Source organism: Nesoenas mayeri (genome assembly GCF_963082525.1).
Source record: "Nesoenas mayeri genome assembly, chromosome: 22".
Taxonomy (NCBI): Eukaryota; Metazoa; Chordata; class Aves; order Columbiformes; family Columbidae; genus Nesoenas; species Nesoenas mayeri.
In genome coordinates, this window is record NC_137572.1 from 2,494,824 (window position 1) to 2,514,529 (window position 19,706).

Here is a 19,706-nt window from a genome sequence, read left to right on the forward strand (position 1 = left end):
GATAATGGGAAAGCCTTAGTTAGCATTCAGCAGCCCCCTGGGAAACAGGCTGCTCTGTATCAGCACAAAGCGCAGTGCTGTGATGGAAAGGGACACTGCATCAGGGAGGTGATAAAATCCTTCCCGATGCCTGTGCCGGGCTGCTTGTACCCCAGTGTGTTTTTAGTGCTGGGACAGAGCTCAAGCGATTTGTCTTGGGAACTTTCTGTAACTTCCTGAGATGCAGCCGGTGTGCGCGGGTGCCAGCAGGTGGCATTCCTGCTGCCGAGGATGGCAGCGGTGCCATCCCCTCCCTTCCTCGCCTCCCGTTTCTCCAGAGCCCCTCTGCACCCGCTACATGGATTTCGTGTGCAAGAACCGGCAGCAGTGCTTGTTTCACTCCATGGTGTGCGATGGCATCATCCAGTGTCAAGACGGATCAGATGAAGATGCCAACTATGCTGGCTGCTGTAAGTGTGATATTGTGCCTCTTTGCAAAAGGAAGGTTGCATAGAGAATGCCACACCAGAGGCATGGAGAGGTTAGTGCCTTCCCTGGGCTTCCAGAAAGCTGCCAGGTCTCCTAAGAGGTAGCTCTGGACTGTAATACTCTGCTCATAAGTCCATGATTGCCTCTGAGTGTGCTTCTTCCTCAATGACGAGCTTCCCTTGAGCCCCTGATCTTTACACCAAACCTCTGATGTCCCTCCGTGCCGCCCCTGCAGCCCAGGACCCCGAGTTCCACCGGACCTGCGACCAGTTCAGCTTCCAGTGCCAGAACGGCGTGTGCATCAGCCTGGTGTGGAAGTGCGATGGGATGGACGACTGTGGCGACTACTCCGACGAAGCAAACTGTGGTGAGCAGTACCTTGGGGTCTCTTGTCGCTGGACTTCCAGCCTCCTTTGCATCTCAGGAGCATACTGACTTCATGTTTTCTATAAGCATTCATGCATACATACATACACATGCACATGTAGCATTCCACTTGCACACTGCGGAGTGTTTTGCAGTGAGATCCATATAATTTTCCTCGTATTGTAGAGAGGTAAACTGAAGCACGCTGAAAATCCGATATGGCTGGCACATCTTGTGCTTGACTAAGTCATATGTGACTGTGTTTACTCCACAGACTCTGAGCCTGAAGCAGACAGGCAGTTTTCAGCCAAACTCAATATTTACCACTGTTCCCTGGGTAGCTGTAGGAGCTGTACCCAGCCAGACGAAGCAGCTGTGTCTTCATTTCAGAGCTGCAGTGTTCGCTTCTCTGTTTTTGCCGTGCTCTGTCTGCATTTCGCTGTCATCTCTGGGATCATAGCACTCAGCACACAGACATAACAGTGGTGGCAAACAGGCTGGCGAGGGCTATGGGGAACGGGGACGCTGGAGGAGATGGAACCATGCTCAGATATTCAGATAGCGTGATGCTCTCCGGGCCAGCCGCGGCGTGGCCTGAGATGCTGCCGTACTGAGCACTGGTGAGGTAACCTTGGGGCTCCCGGGACTCTCTTCTTGGCAGAAAACCCAACAGAGGCCCCGAACTGCTCCCGGTACGACCAGTTCCAGTGTGGGCACGGGCACTGCATCCCCAGCCGGTGGAAGTGCGACGAGGAGAACGACTGTGGGGACTGGTCCGACGAGAAGGACTGCGAGGGTAAGGGCACCCACCTTCAGATCATTACTGTTCGAACATACTAGATTCCTAGGCTTCATTTTGTTACTTACTTGGAGAACACGGCAGCAACTGGTATGAGATGTGAATGAAGAAGACAGGTATGTCTCCAAAAGGAAAAAGAGCTTAGGGTGTTCTTTTCCTGAGTTTTTTATTATAATCCCTCTTTTCCGTGGGGTCACTGCAGCGGCAGGTAATATATAGTGGCTTGCCAGGGGCTCTGCCAATATTTGCAGACAGCAAGGAAGTAGGATGATGGTTTGGGCTGTGGTGGGGAGCATCGTCCTCTCACTGTCCACAGTTTGGTTTCTCTGCACTGACTTCTCCCCATCTCTTCTCCTCTTTCGTGGCACTTTCTTCCCACACCACCACCTTTACCTATTCGGTCAGTCCTAGCCTAAAGTTCAGGATTTCCAACCCCAGGCTCCTCATCCAGCCAAGCTAGGGCTGCGCTGTGCTAAGAAACACTCTCAGCATCACCTTCCTTTCCATAGGGCTGCTTGGGACAGCCTACGCTCCAAAATTCCCCCATGGGCTGCGTGTGCACTCTCATACATCTTTTTTATTCCATACTTTTATTAGGAGCTGTGCAGTTACAACACAGACAAAACTATTAGGCTTGTAATACCTTGCCTGCTCACCACTTCCCTCTGCTGATCATTTGGAACAGGCACAGCTCGCAGCCTCTCAGATGGGCTCTGGACGGTGTGTTTTCAGGTTCTCCGGTTCATCTCGTCACCACGTCGATGCCGCTGACGTGTTTGCCGAATCACTTCCATTGCAACAGCGGCGCCTGCATCACGAACAGCTGGGTCTGCGACGGCTACAAGGACTGCGCCGATGGCTCCGATGAGGAAGCCTGCCCCACTGCACGTAAGCTTTTTGCTTTCCTTCTCCTGTGGGATCACATCTACACGAATGCTTGGCCGTTCAGTCTCAGCGCCTGGCCAGATTACAGGGTTAAATCACACCGTGGTGCAAAAGCATGAGTGTCTGCTGCTCAAACGTCACGTCTCACACTGTGTAGGGCCACAGAGAGCAGGGCTGTAGGGTGGGTTTCCCGCTCACACTGATGATGAAGGTAAAAGGGAGGTTTTTTCTTGCTGTGCTCCTTGCCAAGCCTGCAAACCAGTTGCTTTTCCAGCCCTCTGCAGTCGGGAGAAACGATAGTTTAGGGATCATCCCAGCACAAGCCACGTACCTGCTAGATGGAAGGAGATTGCCACCTAGTGGATTTAGGACCTGGGGACAGGTTTTGGTCCCTCCTGGTGGCAGCGGCAGCCTGGCGGTGCCTCGGGTGGTTTCCTCACGGGCTGCTTTGTGCAGGACCCAACGTGACGGCCACTTCCCCGGCGCTCCCGGGACGCTGCAGCAGGTTCGAGTTCGAGTGCCAGCAGCTGCACAAGTGCATCCCCAACTGGAAGCGCTGCGACGGCCGGCGGGACTGCCAGGACGGCACGGACGAGAGGAACTGCCGTAAGCGCGGGCAGGGGAGGGCGTCGCGCCCGGCTCTTTCCCTTGGGAAGCTCGTTGTGTGGACAGGGGAGCTAATGTGCTTTTATTGCTGGTGAAATCCATGCAGTAAATGCAGAATGATGGTAAAAAAGGGGAAATAAGGCCAACCAAGCAGCGCTCTTCCCATTAGAAGTCCAGCTGTTGTTTTCACTGAAATATGCTCCAGATTCTTCTAATGCCACCATTAGAGGACACAGCCAGAACGAGACAGTCCTACAAATGACACGCTCTGTCTGGGCTCCGTCCCTGAGGTGCAGCTGCCCCAGCATCGTCCCCGCTTGTGAACTAGCACAGCAAACAGCCCAGTGCTGCTGAGGGAACATCCCTGCCTGGAGTCCTCAAACCTTTCTGCCTCTTTCAGCTACTCACAGCACCCTGTCATGCCCTAACGGTTATAAATGCGAGGACGGAGAAGCCTGCATTATGGTGAGTGAGCGGTGCGATGGATATCTGGACTGTTCCGACAGCAGCGATGAGAGAAACTGTACCGGTAAGCAGCAGCCCTCTCCCATTTCTCGTGCTCTGCTCTGTGTTAACAGCCAGAGGTGCTCTCCTCGATACGCGACCTTTCATTCCCAGCATCCTAGACATCTCTGCCTCCCTTCAGCTGTCCAGGTTACCTCCTCACCCGTTTATAACCAGCTGGGACCAACTTCCCAGACAGTTTCTACACTGACAATTTGTCTTCCGGCAGAAAAACAACTTTAGGACGCATAGGAGCAATGCTGTCTATTTTAGGTGGCCCACAGGTGAAGAAATAGTCTCTAGCTCTGTCCTCCTTTGCAAGGTGACCCTGGGAGCCGTGGCATGTGCCCCACAGCCGTCTCTGGTCCTCCCACGCTGGCTTTTGGTGGCCCTGTGGAGGCAGGAGGGATGGACGCCCAGATAACAGCGATCAATCACAGTCTCTTGCCAGCTGAAAGATTCAGCTGCTTTCCTACAGAACTGCTCAGGGGTTTGAGCATCAATCAGGTCTTAGAAATTTAATTAAATATTGATTGGGAGAGGCTAGTGGGTTCAGAGGAGAGGGAGGGAGCTGCCAAGATTCATAGCTTGGCTGCTACGCCAAGGGGGAACCGTCTCTTTTCCCTTGGCTGGCTTGTGTTGCCATGCATGGTGTTGAGGGTTTGGATTGCGGGGTGACAATCAAACCCTGGCAGATGTATTGTTAACCTCCTCTCCCCCCCACTCCCCTCCCTCTCCCCCTTCCCACTCAGGACAGGCGATCGGGAGGGAAAGAAGGGCAGAGAGAAGAGAGTTGGAAATTAACAATGTTTTACTAATGCTACTAATAAGAATATAGAAAATAATACAAAATATACAAAACCAATCTTGAAAGTCTCAGCAACTGCAGAGCCGGCACCCGAAGTCCTGGACTGGACTCTGCAGCCAACCGGAGCTGGATTCAGTCTGTCACCGGCCTCAGGTCGCAGGGACGACTTGCAAGATCCATTCCTAGTGTCGGCCATAAGGAAAAAGGGAAAAAAGGGACGAGATCCTTCTGATCTCCCACTTTTATATGAAGTATTCATGTGAATGGAATATTACACACTGTTGGTCAGTTTTTGGTCACCAGTTTCTCGTTGCCCCTCTCCCGAGATGTCCATCCATGCTTATCAATAACTTCACATTCCATTGCTTTGTTTACCAAAACATGTGTCTGGTTCTCCAGGAAGATGCAGCTGATATGAAGCTTTAGCTGACAGGCAAATTCACTAAAAGAGAAACTTGTTTTTTGACAAAACCAGGACACACAGATGTGCTCATACACAACGAAAATGATGTTAAAGAGTATTTCATCAACAGCCACGCTTCATCTTTCCAAGGGGTAAAGAGGATGTTTGCATGATGCTGCATAAAGACAACCAAGATGTTTTGGGGAGAGCTAAATACACCAGGGGTTCCTGCTCTGGGCAGCCGGCTCTTCTCCACTGAAAACACCTCTCTAAATTACATCTCTGCTTTGAGGAGTCCAAACACTCCCTTCGCTAATCTTACTGTTTCTACCTCCACGTGTCGTTTGTGCTACAAACACCATTCCTGATTCTGTTCTGGGCAAAGGCCTTGTTTGCCTCCCATAGACTAACTCTTCCTGTTGCCCACTTAGATGACACAATGGTGTACAAAGTCCAGAACCTCCAGTGGACGGCCGATTTCTCCGGCGACGTCACTCTGACGTGGGCTCGGCCAAAAAGGATGTCCTCGACCTCCTGTGTCTACAACATCTATTACAGGTACGCCACACGTTACCCTGCATGACCCCTTGCTATTCATATCAAGCAGCAGAAGCGTGAGCACAGGTATCTGTATGCCCGTGTTTTATGGCTGAGAACCTTACAGAATCAGGTCTGAAAGACCGAGAGCTGTGAAATCTATTTCTACTCGGAAAAATCTTCTAATTGGTTGCAAAGGAGACCCAAAATAGCTGTACCTGGGTGGCATTTGTGGAGAGCTGGATTTTCTTCTTCCATGATTGTTTGCTCAGAAATATGGCTATATTTGGTGGGGTTTTCAGCTCAGCTCTTGGTGGGACTGCTAACAGCAAGAACAAAGTCAAGAAATAAGTTGTATAAAACCTCAGAGCCCGGTGCTTATAAGTCAATGAGTTCTGTTTAGTTCAGGCTTTAAAAGAGCATCTTTTCAAACTAGTGGTGTGGCTTTACTGAAAAGGAAATTAAGCAGCAAGCTTTTAAAATACAGATAGATGGTTTCACCCTTTGGGACAAGCTGTGTCCCTCGTTGTTACTAAACGCCATCCTGACTGGAGGGTGTTCCTTCCTCGTGCAGAACGGTCGGCGAAAGCATTTGGAAGGTTTTGGAAACCCACAGCAAAAAAACAAACAGCGTTTTGAAAGTCCTCAAGCCCGACTGTACCTACCAGGTCAAAGTCCAAGTGCAGTGTCTCAGCCGAGTCTACAACACCAACGACTTCATCACCCTCCGGACGCCCGAAGGATGTAAGCGGATCTACGCGGTTGTATCAGTGACCTGATGGTGCCACTCGGGCTTGGAAAACAGATGTGACTGTCACTAGCACCTCTGTTTCTCTCCCCAGTGCCCGATGCTCCCTTGAACCTTCAGCTCTCCCTGAAGAAAGAAGCTGAGGGTGTCGTGATGGGCTGCTGGAGTCCCCCTGTAAACGCCCATGGCCTCATACGGGAATTTATTGTGAGTCCTCCTGGACCGAGTCCAGGTCGGTGGTGGGACAGGGAAGGCTGCTCAGGACACCTTTGCGTAGTGGGGTGGGCCAGAAATAGGACATTTCATGGAGTAAATCAGCGAGCATCCTTGGGACAAGGAATGCTGTAGGTAGCAACACAGCCCTCAAGTTCGTAATTTCGTTTCTCGATCCCTTTGTAGACTTTTGTACTTCTTTCTGCTGACGTTTTGACGCGGAGGGACCTGTCACTCCACGGTGTTGTTCCTCATCTCTTGCTTTGGTGCTCCTAGGTGGAATACAGCAGCAGCGGATCCAAGGAGTGGTCATCCCTTCGAACCACCAGGAACTACACTGAGATCACGAACTTACAGCTCAACACGTTATACACTGTTAGAGTGAGTATTTTCAAAGCTCTGTCTATGCAGGCTCTCATTACTTTTCACTAGATGGTCTAAATCCTACGTGGTCAAGTACTTGCTAAAAAAGTATCTTGTCCTTTAGAGTCAACCCAATTGGCATTTGCGCTGCTAATATCTAATTCAAGGCCTGAATTAAGGCCCTTGATTCGCTCCTTCTCCCAGAAGGCTGGGCTGTATTACAACATCTGCATGACTAATCGCCCATTCCAGTGTCACAGCAATTGCACCAGATCTAGGCCAGAGATAAATTTGGTCCTTGCAGCATCACGGGGAAAAGCTGGGAAATGCATGTATGTGGGAGAAGCTGGGTAATTATAGACAGAACTAATAAGATCAGGAAATAAAAGCCTGTGCAGTGAGCTCTGGGAGATATATACTCTGCCATTGCCCATCCTTCCCGTGCTGCATGAGTAAGGGTTTGCGGGGGAATTTAAAAGGAGTGGGATGAACACCTCTCCACCCCCCGCAAATCACTGTTATTCTCACCGTTGCTTGGAGCGAGTCTGTCCTTCCTTGGTATTCCTGCCCATATTAATCTGTTCCCAAAGAATTCATTGGAAATGGATTCACCAGCACTGTTCTTGCCTATACTATGGCTGATAGAGTCCAAAGCTCCTTATCTTGATGGGCTCCTCAGAAAGATCTCATAAGAGAGTGGTTATCTGCAAAAAAAGGATGCACCTCCCTCCTCTTAGATTCCTTTAATTGACTTAAAGTAGTCTGCTTTATCTCTGTAATAAGCATTTTATTGCCAAGTAATTAAGCTATTGTTTGCTTCAAAGTCCTTTTCCCATGAGCTCTGCCATGTCCGTAACCTTGTTCTAACCTCGCTCTCTGTGTGCATTATACAAGGTTGACGGCTTGCGTTTGTTCATATTAACCAACCCTCTTGTTTGAAAAGGTCGCTGCGGTAACTAGTCGAGGAGTGGGAAACTGGAGCGACTCCAAATCCATAACCACCGTAAAAGGCAAAGGTAAATGTTGCTGCTTCAGTCAACTCCGACAACATAGCAAAAAGGCGGAATATAAGCCTGAAGTATTAGCATAAGCATCTTAGGTCATGATTATGATGGTTTCTGCATCTTGTGTAGGTTAGACCACTAAAAAACCACTAAGACTCCCAGGAGCGATCACAACATTACGGTCTGACAGTAGATAAACTCGAACAACACAGCAAATAATTTCTTTCTGATGTGTTTTTTTAAAAAAGCCTTTTGAAATCATTTGTATTCATGCCAAGTTTCTCTTGTGATTCTATATTCCAATGTCAAAGTTGTCTGCTAATTTGTCAGATAAAAGCACATCCACATTATGTTGACAAAGGAAGGAAAGAAAACACGGTGCTATGAAAATTGCAGGATTTAGATAGTGTGAAGTACATGAATACCTGATGGTTAGAAAAACAGAGGGAGAAAGACCTGAAATAACTTTCTCTTCAGGTTTTGCATGAGCTCCTGACCTCCCTCAACAGTTCCTCTGAAACCCAGAACCCGTTACGTGGGACACGAGCTTGTCCCGCTGAGTTCAGGAGTAAAACACCCGTGTCCCAGAGATGGTTTTCATAATGAAATCCTGTATTTTACCTGTCCCCTCTCAATAAGCGTTTGTGTTTCTTTGTGATGCGGTAACAGCTGTTTCTTCCCTCTCCTTCCAGTCATTCCTCCACCTGTCATACACGTTGAGAGCTACAGCGAGGACTCCATAAGTTTCAGCCTAAAAATGACTACTAATATCAAGGTAAGATTTTTACCTTGACTTCTGAAACTAAAATAAAGGGTGGGATAGGCTGTCACCCACTTCACTATTGCAACTGGTTTTTGAAACTAGTTATTTCATGCAAAGTAATTTCTTACTACTCATCAACTTCATCCGAAGTAGGATGGGAAATACAAAGCAAAGACTTTGAGCACTGAATCTTTCCCTGCGTGCAAAACCAGTTGAAGTGATAGTTCCTATTGTGTGCCCTCGCTGCTTGACAGGTCAGCGGTTACGTGGTGAATATCTACTGGACATTCGATACGCACCGGCAGGAAAAAAGGACTCTGATCATAGAAGGAGAAAAGTCCATCCAAAAAGGTACGTTCTGTGCAAAGCGTAAGATTCTGCTCGAGTAGAACATTTTATGGAAGGCTATAGGATATTTTAAATTTGTTTTCTCAACAGAGTAGTTTCCGTTTAAGAAAAACATTAATCTTGAGAGGACAAACAGCAAATCCTTGGCCTCTCTGCTTAGGACTTGGAGTTTGAAGCGGATTTAGGATTTATCCCCCAGAGCTGCCCTAGCCTTTTCTCATCACACAGGATTTTGTTTGTGCTTCCTTATGTACTCTGCAAAAGGTCAACAGTTTATTGGGCTTGTACGCAGTACATGTCCCTATTAATCAGATTCCTTTCTGGTTTGGAGAAAACACTGATGTATAGAGTCTAGATACGGGAAAGCTTCCCAATACAGAAAAGCACAGGTTGGTTAGATATCAGAATCCCAGGTGTAAGGGAAATTAGTTGAAATGAATCAAACCACAAGGCAAAACAGGCAGGTTCCCATCCAAGATTGTTTGATGCTGCTACTGGTTTCCTAGCGCTCTCACCCTGTCCCCGCAGAGCTTTCCCTCACCTAATAGCGCGTTTCTCTTCTTGCTCAGTGACCAATTTGACAGCGCACACCCCCTATGAAATTTCCACCTGGGCTAAGACGGAGCTGGGTGACAGCCCTCTGTCTTTTGTCCACGTGGTGACTAGAGGGACAAGACCAGCGTCGCCAAGTCTCAAAGCCAAGGCCATCAACCAGACGGCGGTGGAGTGCAGCTGGACGGGACCGAGGAACGTCGTAAGGCATCGAGTCTCTTTTATCACCAGCTGGGATGGGGTGCCCTCAAAACACAAGCAAAGTCTTAAAACAGAGTTATTTGTTGGGATTGAATTGCAAGAGCTTGCAAAATGAGGGAAAGCTCTTGCTGCCCCTTAGACACAAAGAAAACTGCCTTATTGTCTACTCAGCCACTGAGCCAGTGGAGAAGGGGCTGAAACAGAGATAACAACATGATGCCATAGGGGTCTTTCAATTGACTGAGGTGTTATCAGAGCTTAGACCGGGATTTTACAGTGGGGAATGCAGATATGGGTGCACAGACTGAACTTGAACTTGGGAAGGAGAAAAAGGGTCTTCACATCATGTCCCTAGAAAGTGTCAGACAGTGAAAGTCTGGGTGGGAGCTCTGGACCGTGTCAAAATAGGGAAAGGCTGAGGGAGCTGGGGCTTTGGAGCTGGACAAGAGGACACTGAGGGGGGACTCATTGCTGGGGATCGAGATGGAAAGGGGCAGTGTCAGGAGGATGGAGCCAGGCTCTGCTGGTGACAACCAGGGACAGGACAAGGGGCAATGGGTGCAAACTGGAACACAGGAGGTTCCAGTGAAAGAGGAGAAGCAACTTGTTGGGGTGAGGGTGGCAGAGCCTGGCCCAGGCTGCCCAGGGGGTTGTGGAGTCTCCTTCTGTGCAGACATTCCAACCCGCCTGGACACCTTCCTGTGTAACCTCATCTGGGTGTTCCTGCTCCATGGGGGGATTGCACTGGATGGGCTTTCCAGGGCCCTTCCAATCCCTGGCATTCTGGGATTCTGTGGAAACCTGAACTGTTCTCTGCAGGTATATGGCATCTTCTATGCCACATCTTTCCTAGAGCTGTACAGAAGTCCTCACAACACCACCACGGCCTCCCACAACATCACTATGATCGTGCAGCGGGATGAGCAGTACCTGTTTCTGGTGGGCTCCTTCTCCTACCCTCTCCTTCTCCTAACCTGTTCCTGGTTACCCATGTGTGCAAGCACGGCATTAACGGCTCTGTCATCCCTTCAAGGTCCGTGTGATGTCTCCCTACCAAGGGCCGCCATCCGACTACGTTGTGGTGAAGATGATCCCCGACAACCGGCTTCCCCCTCGGCACCTCCACTCGGTGCACACTGGAAAGACGTTTGCCGTCATTAAGTGGGAATCGCCCTACGATTCACCTGACCAGGACATGGTAATTGCCTCACGGTGCCTGCTGTCCCTTTGCATGCAAAACCCTGGCTCAGTGATAAATCCCTGCCCTGCTAGAGAACCGAGCCTGAGATCAGGTCTACCCTCCATCTCTCTGATGCCTCCAGGACCTGCGTTTCCTCGCTTTACATTAGCTGAGGCCTATAATGTTGACACTGCAGTTAAAAAGAGTCAGGTCTGGGATATCGTTGCTGACAGAGTCTAAAAGCAAACACGGGCATGTGTTAGAACACCTTTCTGACTTCCGCTTTGCGCGGCCCCAACAAAGCCCGGTTCTGTTTTCTGGCACGTACGGTCGGTCAGGTCTCGCTCTGTTGAAGGCAAGTAATTTTCTCAGCAAGTTTTCCTCTCCTATTGCAGTCCGGAGCCTTTAGCAGCAAAGCTTTAAAGGTAGAAGTCTTCCTGGCAAACCTGGAAATTTTGACATGGCAAGAGTTTGCATTGCATCCCTTTGATTCATTAAGAAATACAACCTGAGATTTTCCTGTTCCAATAACTGTGTTTTCTGTATCTGTAAATGCTGATCTCGGGCAGGGATCCTGCTAGTCCAGCAAGAGGCTTGAAATCTTGTTTCCCAGGCTTTCCATAGAGTGCAGGGACGGTTAAATACATATTTTACCCCCCTGTGTAATGTCCTACGGTTTTGAGATTGCAAGCAACTCTGCAGGCCGGTAAGATCTTTCACTGTTTGTGCCTTTCCTCCCTCCCTCCAGTTATACGCTGTCGCAGTTAAAGATTTAGTCAGAAAAACAGATAAGATCTACAAAGTGAAAACCCGCAACAGCACGGTGGAATACACCATAAAGAAACTCGAACCGGGAGGCAAATACCACGTGATTGTTCAACTGGGGAATATGAGCAAAGAATCCAGCTTGAAGATCAACGCAGGTGAAGGGGAGAGCGCTGCTGGGTGGGTAACGGGGCAGTGTCCACTAGAGGGAATCCAGCGCCCATCCCATGCACCGTCCATCCCACCCCTGCGCTGCTTGGAGGCTGCAAAAGTGTTTCTGCATCGCTCAGTCCTCTGCCACAGCCAAAATCCTATTCTGAAAGGCCTCCCTGCACCTCCTAGGAAAGGCAATTAACCCCCCCAAAGCCTCTCCAATGATACCCAGGGAGTTTTTCTCCTGTCCAGGTGGAGATGGGAAAGACACCTCTTTGGCTGTGAAATACCATTACGGTCCTGCTGTAAAAAACCCACTGAAAATCTCCAACCAGATCACTTGCCAGAGTATCCTCTCCTCCAGTACAGCCCCTTTCGAAGCAGAATATTGTGCTGATCCCTAGAAATCACTGATTTCTGAAGTTGCTCCCATTGCTATTTCTCAGCCATCAGTGATAAAACCTAACGTGCCTGCCGTGTTTTCTTATCCACAGTTCCACTGTCTGCGCCAGATGCCTTAAAAATCATAACAGAAAACGACCATATTCTGCTTTTTTGGAAGAGTTTGGCATTAAAGGAAAGTAATTTCAATGAAAGCCGGGTAAGTTGTACTATCTCTCTTGTCCTTTACAGAAAAACCTAGAGCAGAGTCACCGCAAGGCTCCTTTGATAGACTTTAAAATACACCAGTACGCTCTGCTCCCCTGAGTGTCCTTGATGGACCCTCGACACAGCGCTCACTTTAATTCCTATCACAGCTAAGGCACTATACTCGATAGATCCAATCAGTCACCTTTTAGGAACACAATTATCCTCTTGCAAAAGGTCAACTGTCTCGTGTGAAAGGACTGGGAACAGGACGCTGCCCCACGGTGCCGGGAGGCACGATCGGTGGCATCTGAGAATTGCCATTATTTAGACTTGGATAGAAAATCTGTGATGTGCTCTGTCAGGGCATGGGCAGATGGAAAACTATGCCAAAAAAAGCCATCGCTGTTACTGGACTGTGTTTTGGGTGGTCTCAGGGGATGCTCAGAATAGAGTGAACCAGACAGAGCGAAATCTTCTCTCCTCCCTGAACCGGCCAAGGTCACTGCACACAGATGCCTGGAGGAGGCTCCACATTGCTCTGTCTCACTGCTGATAGCACAACGTGATGCATCAAAGTTCAGGAGGAAAAACAAGCTTCAAAGCCCTGTCAGAAGGAGCAAACCCGACCTCTGCAGCCGAGTAATTTGGGGTTTGTGTCTTTGTTTTCACGACTTTCAGGGCTACGAGATTCATATGTTTGACAGCTTGATGAACATGACGGCTTATCTTGGCAACACCACGGAAAACTTCTTCAAAGTTTCCAACCTGAAGATAGGCCATAACTATTCGTTCACCGTTCAGGCCAGGTGCCTGTACAGCGGGCAGATGTGCGGCGAACCGGCCACGCTTCTCTACGGTGAGCTCGGAACTGGTAAGTCCTGGCATTTTCACCATCCTCCTTAACAAATACTAATAAAAGCCTTGCAACCTCACTAGAAAAATATGCTACAGTTGTGCCGCCATCCAGTGAGACCTGGACAGGCTGGAGAGGTAGGTGGGAAAAATTTACTGAAATAGAACAAGGGGAAGTGTAGAGTCTTGAATCTGGGCAGGAACAACCCCAGGTTCAGTGTAAGTTGGGGAACGAGCTGTTGGAGAGCAGCGTAGGGGAAAGGGAGCTGGGGGTCCTGGGGACAGCAGGGTGACCATGAGCCAGCACTGGGCCCTTGTGGCCAGGAAGCCAATGGGACCTGGGGTGGGTTAGAAGGGGGTGGTCAGTAGGTCAGAGAGGTTCTCCTGCCCCTCTGCTCTGCCCTGGGGAGACCACACCTGGAATCTTGTGTCCAGCTGTGGCCCCTCAGTTCCAGCAGGACAGGGAACTGCTGCAGAGAGTCCAGCGCAGCCACCAAGATGCTGCAGGGAGTGGAGCATCTCCCGTGTGAGGAAAGGCTGAGGGAGCTGGGGCTCTGGAGCTGGACAAGAGGACACTGAGGGGGGACTCATTGCTGGGGATCAAGATGGAAAGGGGCAGTGTCAGGAGGATGGAGCCAGGCTCTGCTGGTGACAACCAGGGACAGGACAAGGGGCAATGGGTGCAAACTGGAACACAGGAGGTTCCAGTGAAAGAGGAGAAGCAAGTTGTTGGGGTGAGGGTGGCAGAGCCTGGCCCAGGCTGCCCAGGGGGTTGTGGAGTCTCCTTCTGTGCAGACATTCCAACCCGCCTGGACACCTTCCTGTGTAACCTCATCTGGGTGTTCCTGCTCCATGGGGGATTGCACTGGATGAGCTTTCCAGGGCCCTTCCAACCCCTCACATTTTGTGTTTCTGTGATTCTGTAATGGCACTTGTCTTCTCATTTTAGGGGAAAGCTCCTCTGTATCAGCAGCCAGCAGATCCACTGACGTGGCTGCCATCGTGGTGCCGGTGCTGTTCCTGCTGCTGGTGATGCTGGGTATCGGTTTCGTGGTGCTGTACATGAGGCACCGGCGACTGCAGAACAGCTTCACCGCCTTCGCCAACAGCCACTACAGCTCCCGCCTGGGCTCGGCCATATTCTCCTCGGGAGACGATTTAGGTATGTAGCCCTCGGTTTCATATGCAGGATGTGAAATCAGTGCAAGACCTAAATTCTCCATTGTGCTTTGGGCCACCTTTGGTGTTAAAACCTGTGCATTTGATCCTGTTCTAAGAGTACAAAGCTAGTCCGGGATAGACGTTTTTAGTAGCTTGGCTTGAACCACTTCCTCTAACACACACCAGTTAAAACCTGGACGTAACAGATATAACAACCAGATAATAGAGCACAGAATTGCCCAGAATCACAGAATGTGAGGGGTTGAAGGGCCCTGGAAAGTTCACCCAGTGCAATCCCCCATGGAGCAGGAACACCCAGATGAGGTTACACAGGAAGGTGTCCAGGCGGGTTGGAATGTCTGCACAGAAGGAGACTCCACAACCCCCTGGGCAGCCTGGGCCAGGCTCTGACACCCTCACCCCAACAAGTTGCTTCTCCTCTTTCACTGGAACCTCCTGTGTTCCAGTTTGTTTGGGGCAGGAGAACAAGGGAGTGACCTCTGAGCTGCTTCAAAATGGCGGCACCAGAGTCACCTCAGGGCTTAAAACAGCGGCCCCAGGGGAACCAATTTTGAGGTTGTTCCTGCCCAGATTCAAGACTCTACACTTGCCCTTGTTCTATTGCATTAAATGTTTCCCGCCCAGCTCTCCAGCCTGTCCAGGTCTCTGATGGCAGCACAGCTTCCAGTGTCACCCACTCCTCCCAGTTCAGTGTCACCAGTACAAGCAATGCCACAACATGTCATTTTTGAGGGCAGTTTGTGGCCACCTTCACAAGCCGATTAACTCGTGTTTTGTGAAACACATAACAGAGCTCTGGGTTTATTTTTCAGGAGATGAGGATGACGAAGCCCCGATGATAACTGGATTTTCAGATGATGTTCCCATGGTCATCGCATGAAGCGCGTTTCTGACTGTACAAACCAAATGGTGTAAATATTTTATTTGATAAAAATAGTCGATGGTTTATTTTAAAAATGCACTTTGAGTTGCAATATGTTATTTTTATATGGGCCAAAAACAATTTAAAAAATACACTTTGTAGTAATCAACTGTGAATTGCAGACTAGGTTGGTTTAGTAACAAATTGCTTTGATTTAACATTGATTTAGTCTTACAAGGCTATGCTTGCTGGGCATGCTTTTAAGTCTGTGAGATATTTTCCGTTGACTAAATTGGCTACTCATTTTATTTTTCTAAGACAATAATAAATTTATTTTAAAAAATTTCAGGAGATTATATATGTAGAGAGAGAGATAAGTAATATAGTCCCTGAAGGTTTTGCTTCTACTTTAAAAAAAAATCCTTTGTACTTTGTTTTATATGAAAGTATTTTTGTTGTGTTAATTTATTGGGAAATCTGCTTGAGAACAGATTTCCAGCGTCGTCAGACATTGTACACATTATTGTGTAGAACATGTGCCACTTTATCTTGCAAGGCAGTAGCATCTTGGCATCCCCATCATTGTTCTTGCCATAATAAACCCCTTTATTTTTACATCTATTTTCCCCCCCAACCCCAGAGCGATGACACGAGCGGGTGTTCACGGGTCACGCCTGTCCGGGCTCTATATATGCAAAGCTTCGCACCACTAAAACACAGCACACTGTCTCATCACACCGTTTCCTTTGTTTAAACCAAAAGTATTTTTGCTGTGTAAAGTAAGTTCTAATTGCAGTCTTCCTACAGATGAACTGAGAGGCCAACTATGTTTTGATACATGACTGATCCATTTAATTTCACGTATAGAATATGTATAAAAAGTTGAAATGCTGTATGGTTTGATACTCTATAGAAATACTAACTCTATTTTCAATTACTAGTGTTCTCATTCCCGGTGACAGTTTTTTCCCCCGAAGCTGGGACCAAACCTTATTCAGATTTTTATAAGTAGCAGCAAGCTTGCAGAGTTGCATTATTTTTATCTTCTTAGTGGGTCAGGTGCTGTTCAGGGGTAAAAATTTTGAGTGAATCAACCCAGCATGTATAGATCAATTTGTCCAGAATTACTGCTACATAGAGAGATCAGAATCTGACCCAGAGGCTAAACTATTCCAAAGATTCAAATCTAAAGATTTGATACAGGAAAGAAAGCCTGAAATCAGAGATTTGAGCAGTGAACCCCCTCCTTATTAAGCAAAGCAACCTCACAGGGCTAGTGTGTTTTATACAGAGAGAAGTCTAAGCCCCACGTGGGGACTGAGCAGGACAGATGCAGTTCTGGGTAAATTGTATATTTTTATGTACTTTTGAAGCACGGAATCTTGTTCACACGGGGCGGGAAGGTTCTGGTGTAAATACGGTACGTGGATGTGGATGCATATTTTTGTTCTGGTTTTGTTTCAGTAGCCTTATGCAATGTGACATGCCTCTTGACCCTGACTTTTGGGAAGAGACGTGGGTTTACCTCATAGCAACCCAGTGAAACCTCTGGAAATCTCATTTTCCGAAACAACTTTAAAGTCTCTTTCAAATGGACTTCAGAAGGGAAATGGGGCAATTTAGTTTCTCTTGGACCCAGAAAGCACCTTCATTACTGGAACTAGCTGTAACGTCTATAATTAATCCTCCAAAACAGGCAGCAGTCTACAAGCAGCCAGTCTAATGAGTTTTCTAGAGGTAGTGTCAACGTCTAATCTGGTTCCTTAAGTGAAGTTTAATAGCATACCATTTAAATTGCTACCCTGTGTCATTTTATTTTCATTCACTGATTTCTGCTATGTTATTATTGCACAATTTTGAAGGAATTTTTGTCTGTCATTTTTTTTTTCCCCCCACTTAATGGTAATAATAAAAATGGACTGGGTAAACAAACCTATTTCTGGTTTCTACAGTTATTATCTGGCCTCGGTGTGTCTAGTGCAATAAAAAGGAGACTTTTTCCTGAACCGTATTTGATTTTTATTTTACATCGGACAGGCACATTGTATAATCTACCAGGATCATCTGAAGCAGGAGAATTGAGCTTTTCTGCAGCAGGAGCAGCAGGAAGGTACCGCTGACATTGATAATGCAGTCACGTATCTGGCTGGTTCGCAGTCAAGGGCAGCGCCAGTCAGTAAGAAACACCCTCAGACAACACTTTGAGTCTTTCCGAGCTTCCCCTCTATCTTTGCCTGTTTGCCATTCACATCAGACATTATTTCCCTGCTTAACCCCCATTTCCACAACCACCCCGTTCCTGTGCAGCGTGGAGCGATCGCACCGTTTGCCTCTTGCTGTTTAAAATCCCGTGTATGCGAATACACCTGACACCCCGGCAGCCCAAAGCGAGCGGCATTACTAGTAATGAGCAGGCAGCAGTCTCTTCACACGTACCTCGTTTTTCAGCCTACATAATTGGCAAGGCAACATGTGAGCCGGGTGGACATAATTGAGGCACGCAAGCATCTTAAGTGTTGCACTTCATTAATGTTTAGCTTAAGGCAACATTAACAAACAGCCATTCCTTCCTCCCTGTTGCCTGTTTCTTTGTGAATGAAGCCCGTTTTTGACTATCATTGCGGACATAGGTTGTTCCTCCAGGAGATACCAGTTACACCTCATTCCTGCACATCTACTTTCTGCTAAAGTAGTCAACATGACTCTTAAGCCTTATCAATACAATAACAAATAACGGTATCTATCTTCAATATTGCCGAGCGTGTTGGCAGTTCTCAAATGAATCTCCCAGCATTGCTCATTATGTGACTTCGTTTTCTCTTTGAGACCCCGGTTGTCTCCTGTTTTACGTCTCAACCTGAGCATACTGGGTCTCTTTTCCCCACTGCTTTCACGGAATCAATGTGAGGGGTTGGAAGGGCCCTGGAAAGCTCATCCAGTGCAATCCCCCCATGGAGCAGGAACACCCAGCTGAGGTTACACAGGAAGGTGTCCAGGCGGGTTGGAATGTCTGCAGAGAAGGAGACTCCACAACCCCCCTGGGCAGCCTGGGCCAGGCTCTGCCACCCTCACCCCAACAAGTTGCTTCTCATAGTCAACTGGAACATCCAGCTTTCAGGCTGGACAGTCACAGTTTTGTGCAGAAACCCAGCCAGGAATCATCGCATCGCTGACGTGTGTTTCTCCATGCGTCCCCTTCTCCACAGCGCCCTCCGAATCAAGCACATCTGACCCAAGAGGGAAGACACCACTATCCTATGTGTTCACTGCAAACGGGAGGCTCTGCAGAAGAAAGAGATCCAAGTGAGCGTTGCTTCTGCAAAACAGTTTTCCCCACTATGAAACGCACTGGGGAGGAGGAACCCAACCACTGCAGGAGCTTTGGTTGGAGCACAGGGCGCCAACCCAGCCAGATCCAGGCTCCCTTCACTCTGCTGCTCCTGAAACTACATCTTTCTCTCCCACAACATCCAGCGGACAGACCACAACCGCTGATTGAGGACTTGGTGAGCTGCCTGCAGGAGCAAGGGAGCCAGGTGGAAACAGCGAGGCCAAGACCGCGAAAGCACTTCCCAGCGTGGGTTAAGCGTTTCATGAAATAGATGCTCTCTGATCTTGAGAGAGAGAGAGCAGCTGAAGTTCTGGCTCGCTGCTCCTCTTTTGAGCGAGCAATCCGAGTTTCTTGTGCCAGACTCCTGAACGTTTGTGTTTAGCCTTTCTCGGCAGGAAAGATGAAATAACTGAGGATATTTCGCTGCAGAACTCAAGCTGGAATTTGGGATGGGGAAGCCCAGAGCTCCCAGATAGCCCAACCCCTGCTTTAAGGAGGGAGGAGAGACTCTGTGGGAAGGAAAGATTCATGCTAACCATCAACATCTTGGCTGCCGCCACAAACCTCTCAACCTGCCAAATGTGGGACGCAGAGAAATGGCAGCCAGGGCTCTTCCAGGGTGTGTGGTTTATTTCTTCCCTCTAAATTATAGGCATCGAGGAGCCCACATCCCCCAAATTCTCATGGCTGGGCTCACATGATGCCCAGCAGGTTTGCTCACCCTGGGTCCTGCAGCGCCAAGCGGGGAGTGGAACTGACCTCATATTCAGCAAAAGCACCTGCGTGGGGTTGGGCTGGAAAAAATCCCACTCCTTCGGAATACAAAGGGTGATGAGAAAGGAACTAGAGAGTGATTTGGGGAGGAAAGCCAGGAAGACAGTCGGGGAATGTTGCTGTGAACCGAGCAGGAGTTAATTAAATACATCCTGAAGCTTGTTACAACCTGATACTGGCTGTACAGGAGGAGGGGAACATGTTTTACAGATGGAGGATCTGATACGGAGTTGGACAAAATGTGGCATTCACATCACCCAGCCTCGCATCTCCAGGCCAAACAAGAAGGCTTATTTTCCCTGCATCTTTCTGTAGCCAGCAAAGGAAAGCAGGCGTCCTCCAAGGAGGAATTTAGGACCTGAATGAGCCATTCGCAAACATTTTTTCACACTTTTCCATTTCTCGTTTTCAACCCATTTCCACTTTGCTATATGTAGCTCATAGCCAG

The 19,706-nt window shown here is 48.5% G+C and overlaps 1 protein-coding gene across 2 annotated transcripts in view; it reads left to right on the top strand.

Moving 5' to 3' along the window:
* The window catches only part of SORL1 (sortilin related receptor 1), a gene marked incomplete at both ends in the record, with an annotated part of 42,516 nt that extends 27,345 nt beyond the window's left edge, over positions 1 to 15,171 (top strand). For both annotated transcript variants that reach the window (XM_080358012.1, XM_080358013.1), the window contains 21 exons: positions 318 to 449; positions 704 to 835; positions 1,496 to 1,630; positions 2,366 to 2,521; positions 2,975 to 3,124; positions 3,525 to 3,653; positions 5,271 to 5,397; positions 5,951 to 6,120; positions 6,219 to 6,331; positions 6,614 to 6,718; positions 7,644 to 7,716; positions 8,397 to 8,479; positions 8,722 to 8,818; positions 9,385 to 9,569; positions 10,388 to 10,507; positions 10,602 to 10,766; positions 11,497 to 11,671; positions 12,161 to 12,267; positions 12,936 to 13,128; positions 14,059 to 14,271; positions 15,104 to 15,171. In XM_080358012.1, the coding sequence (XP_080214138.1) occupies positions 318 to 449; positions 704 to 835; positions 1,496 to 1,630; positions 2,366 to 2,521; positions 2,975 to 3,124; positions 3,525 to 3,653; positions 5,271 to 5,397; positions 5,951 to 6,120; positions 6,219 to 6,331; positions 6,614 to 6,718; positions 7,644 to 7,716; positions 8,397 to 8,479; positions 8,722 to 8,818; positions 9,385 to 9,569; positions 10,388 to 10,507; positions 10,602 to 10,766; positions 11,497 to 11,671; positions 12,161 to 12,267; positions 12,936 to 13,128; positions 14,059 to 14,271; positions 15,104 to 15,171 (2,828 nt within the window). The remainder of the gene's footprint in view (positions 1 to 317; positions 450 to 703; positions 836 to 1,495; positions 1,631 to 2,365; positions 2,522 to 2,974; positions 3,125 to 3,524; positions 3,654 to 5,270; positions 5,398 to 5,950; positions 6,121 to 6,218; positions 6,332 to 6,613; positions 6,719 to 7,643; positions 7,717 to 8,396; positions 8,480 to 8,721; positions 8,819 to 9,384; positions 9,570 to 10,387; positions 10,508 to 10,601; positions 10,767 to 11,496; positions 11,672 to 12,160; positions 12,268 to 12,935; positions 13,129 to 14,058; positions 14,272 to 15,103) is intronic.
* Between the last annotated feature and the right edge of the window lie 4,535 nt (positions 15,172 to 19,706).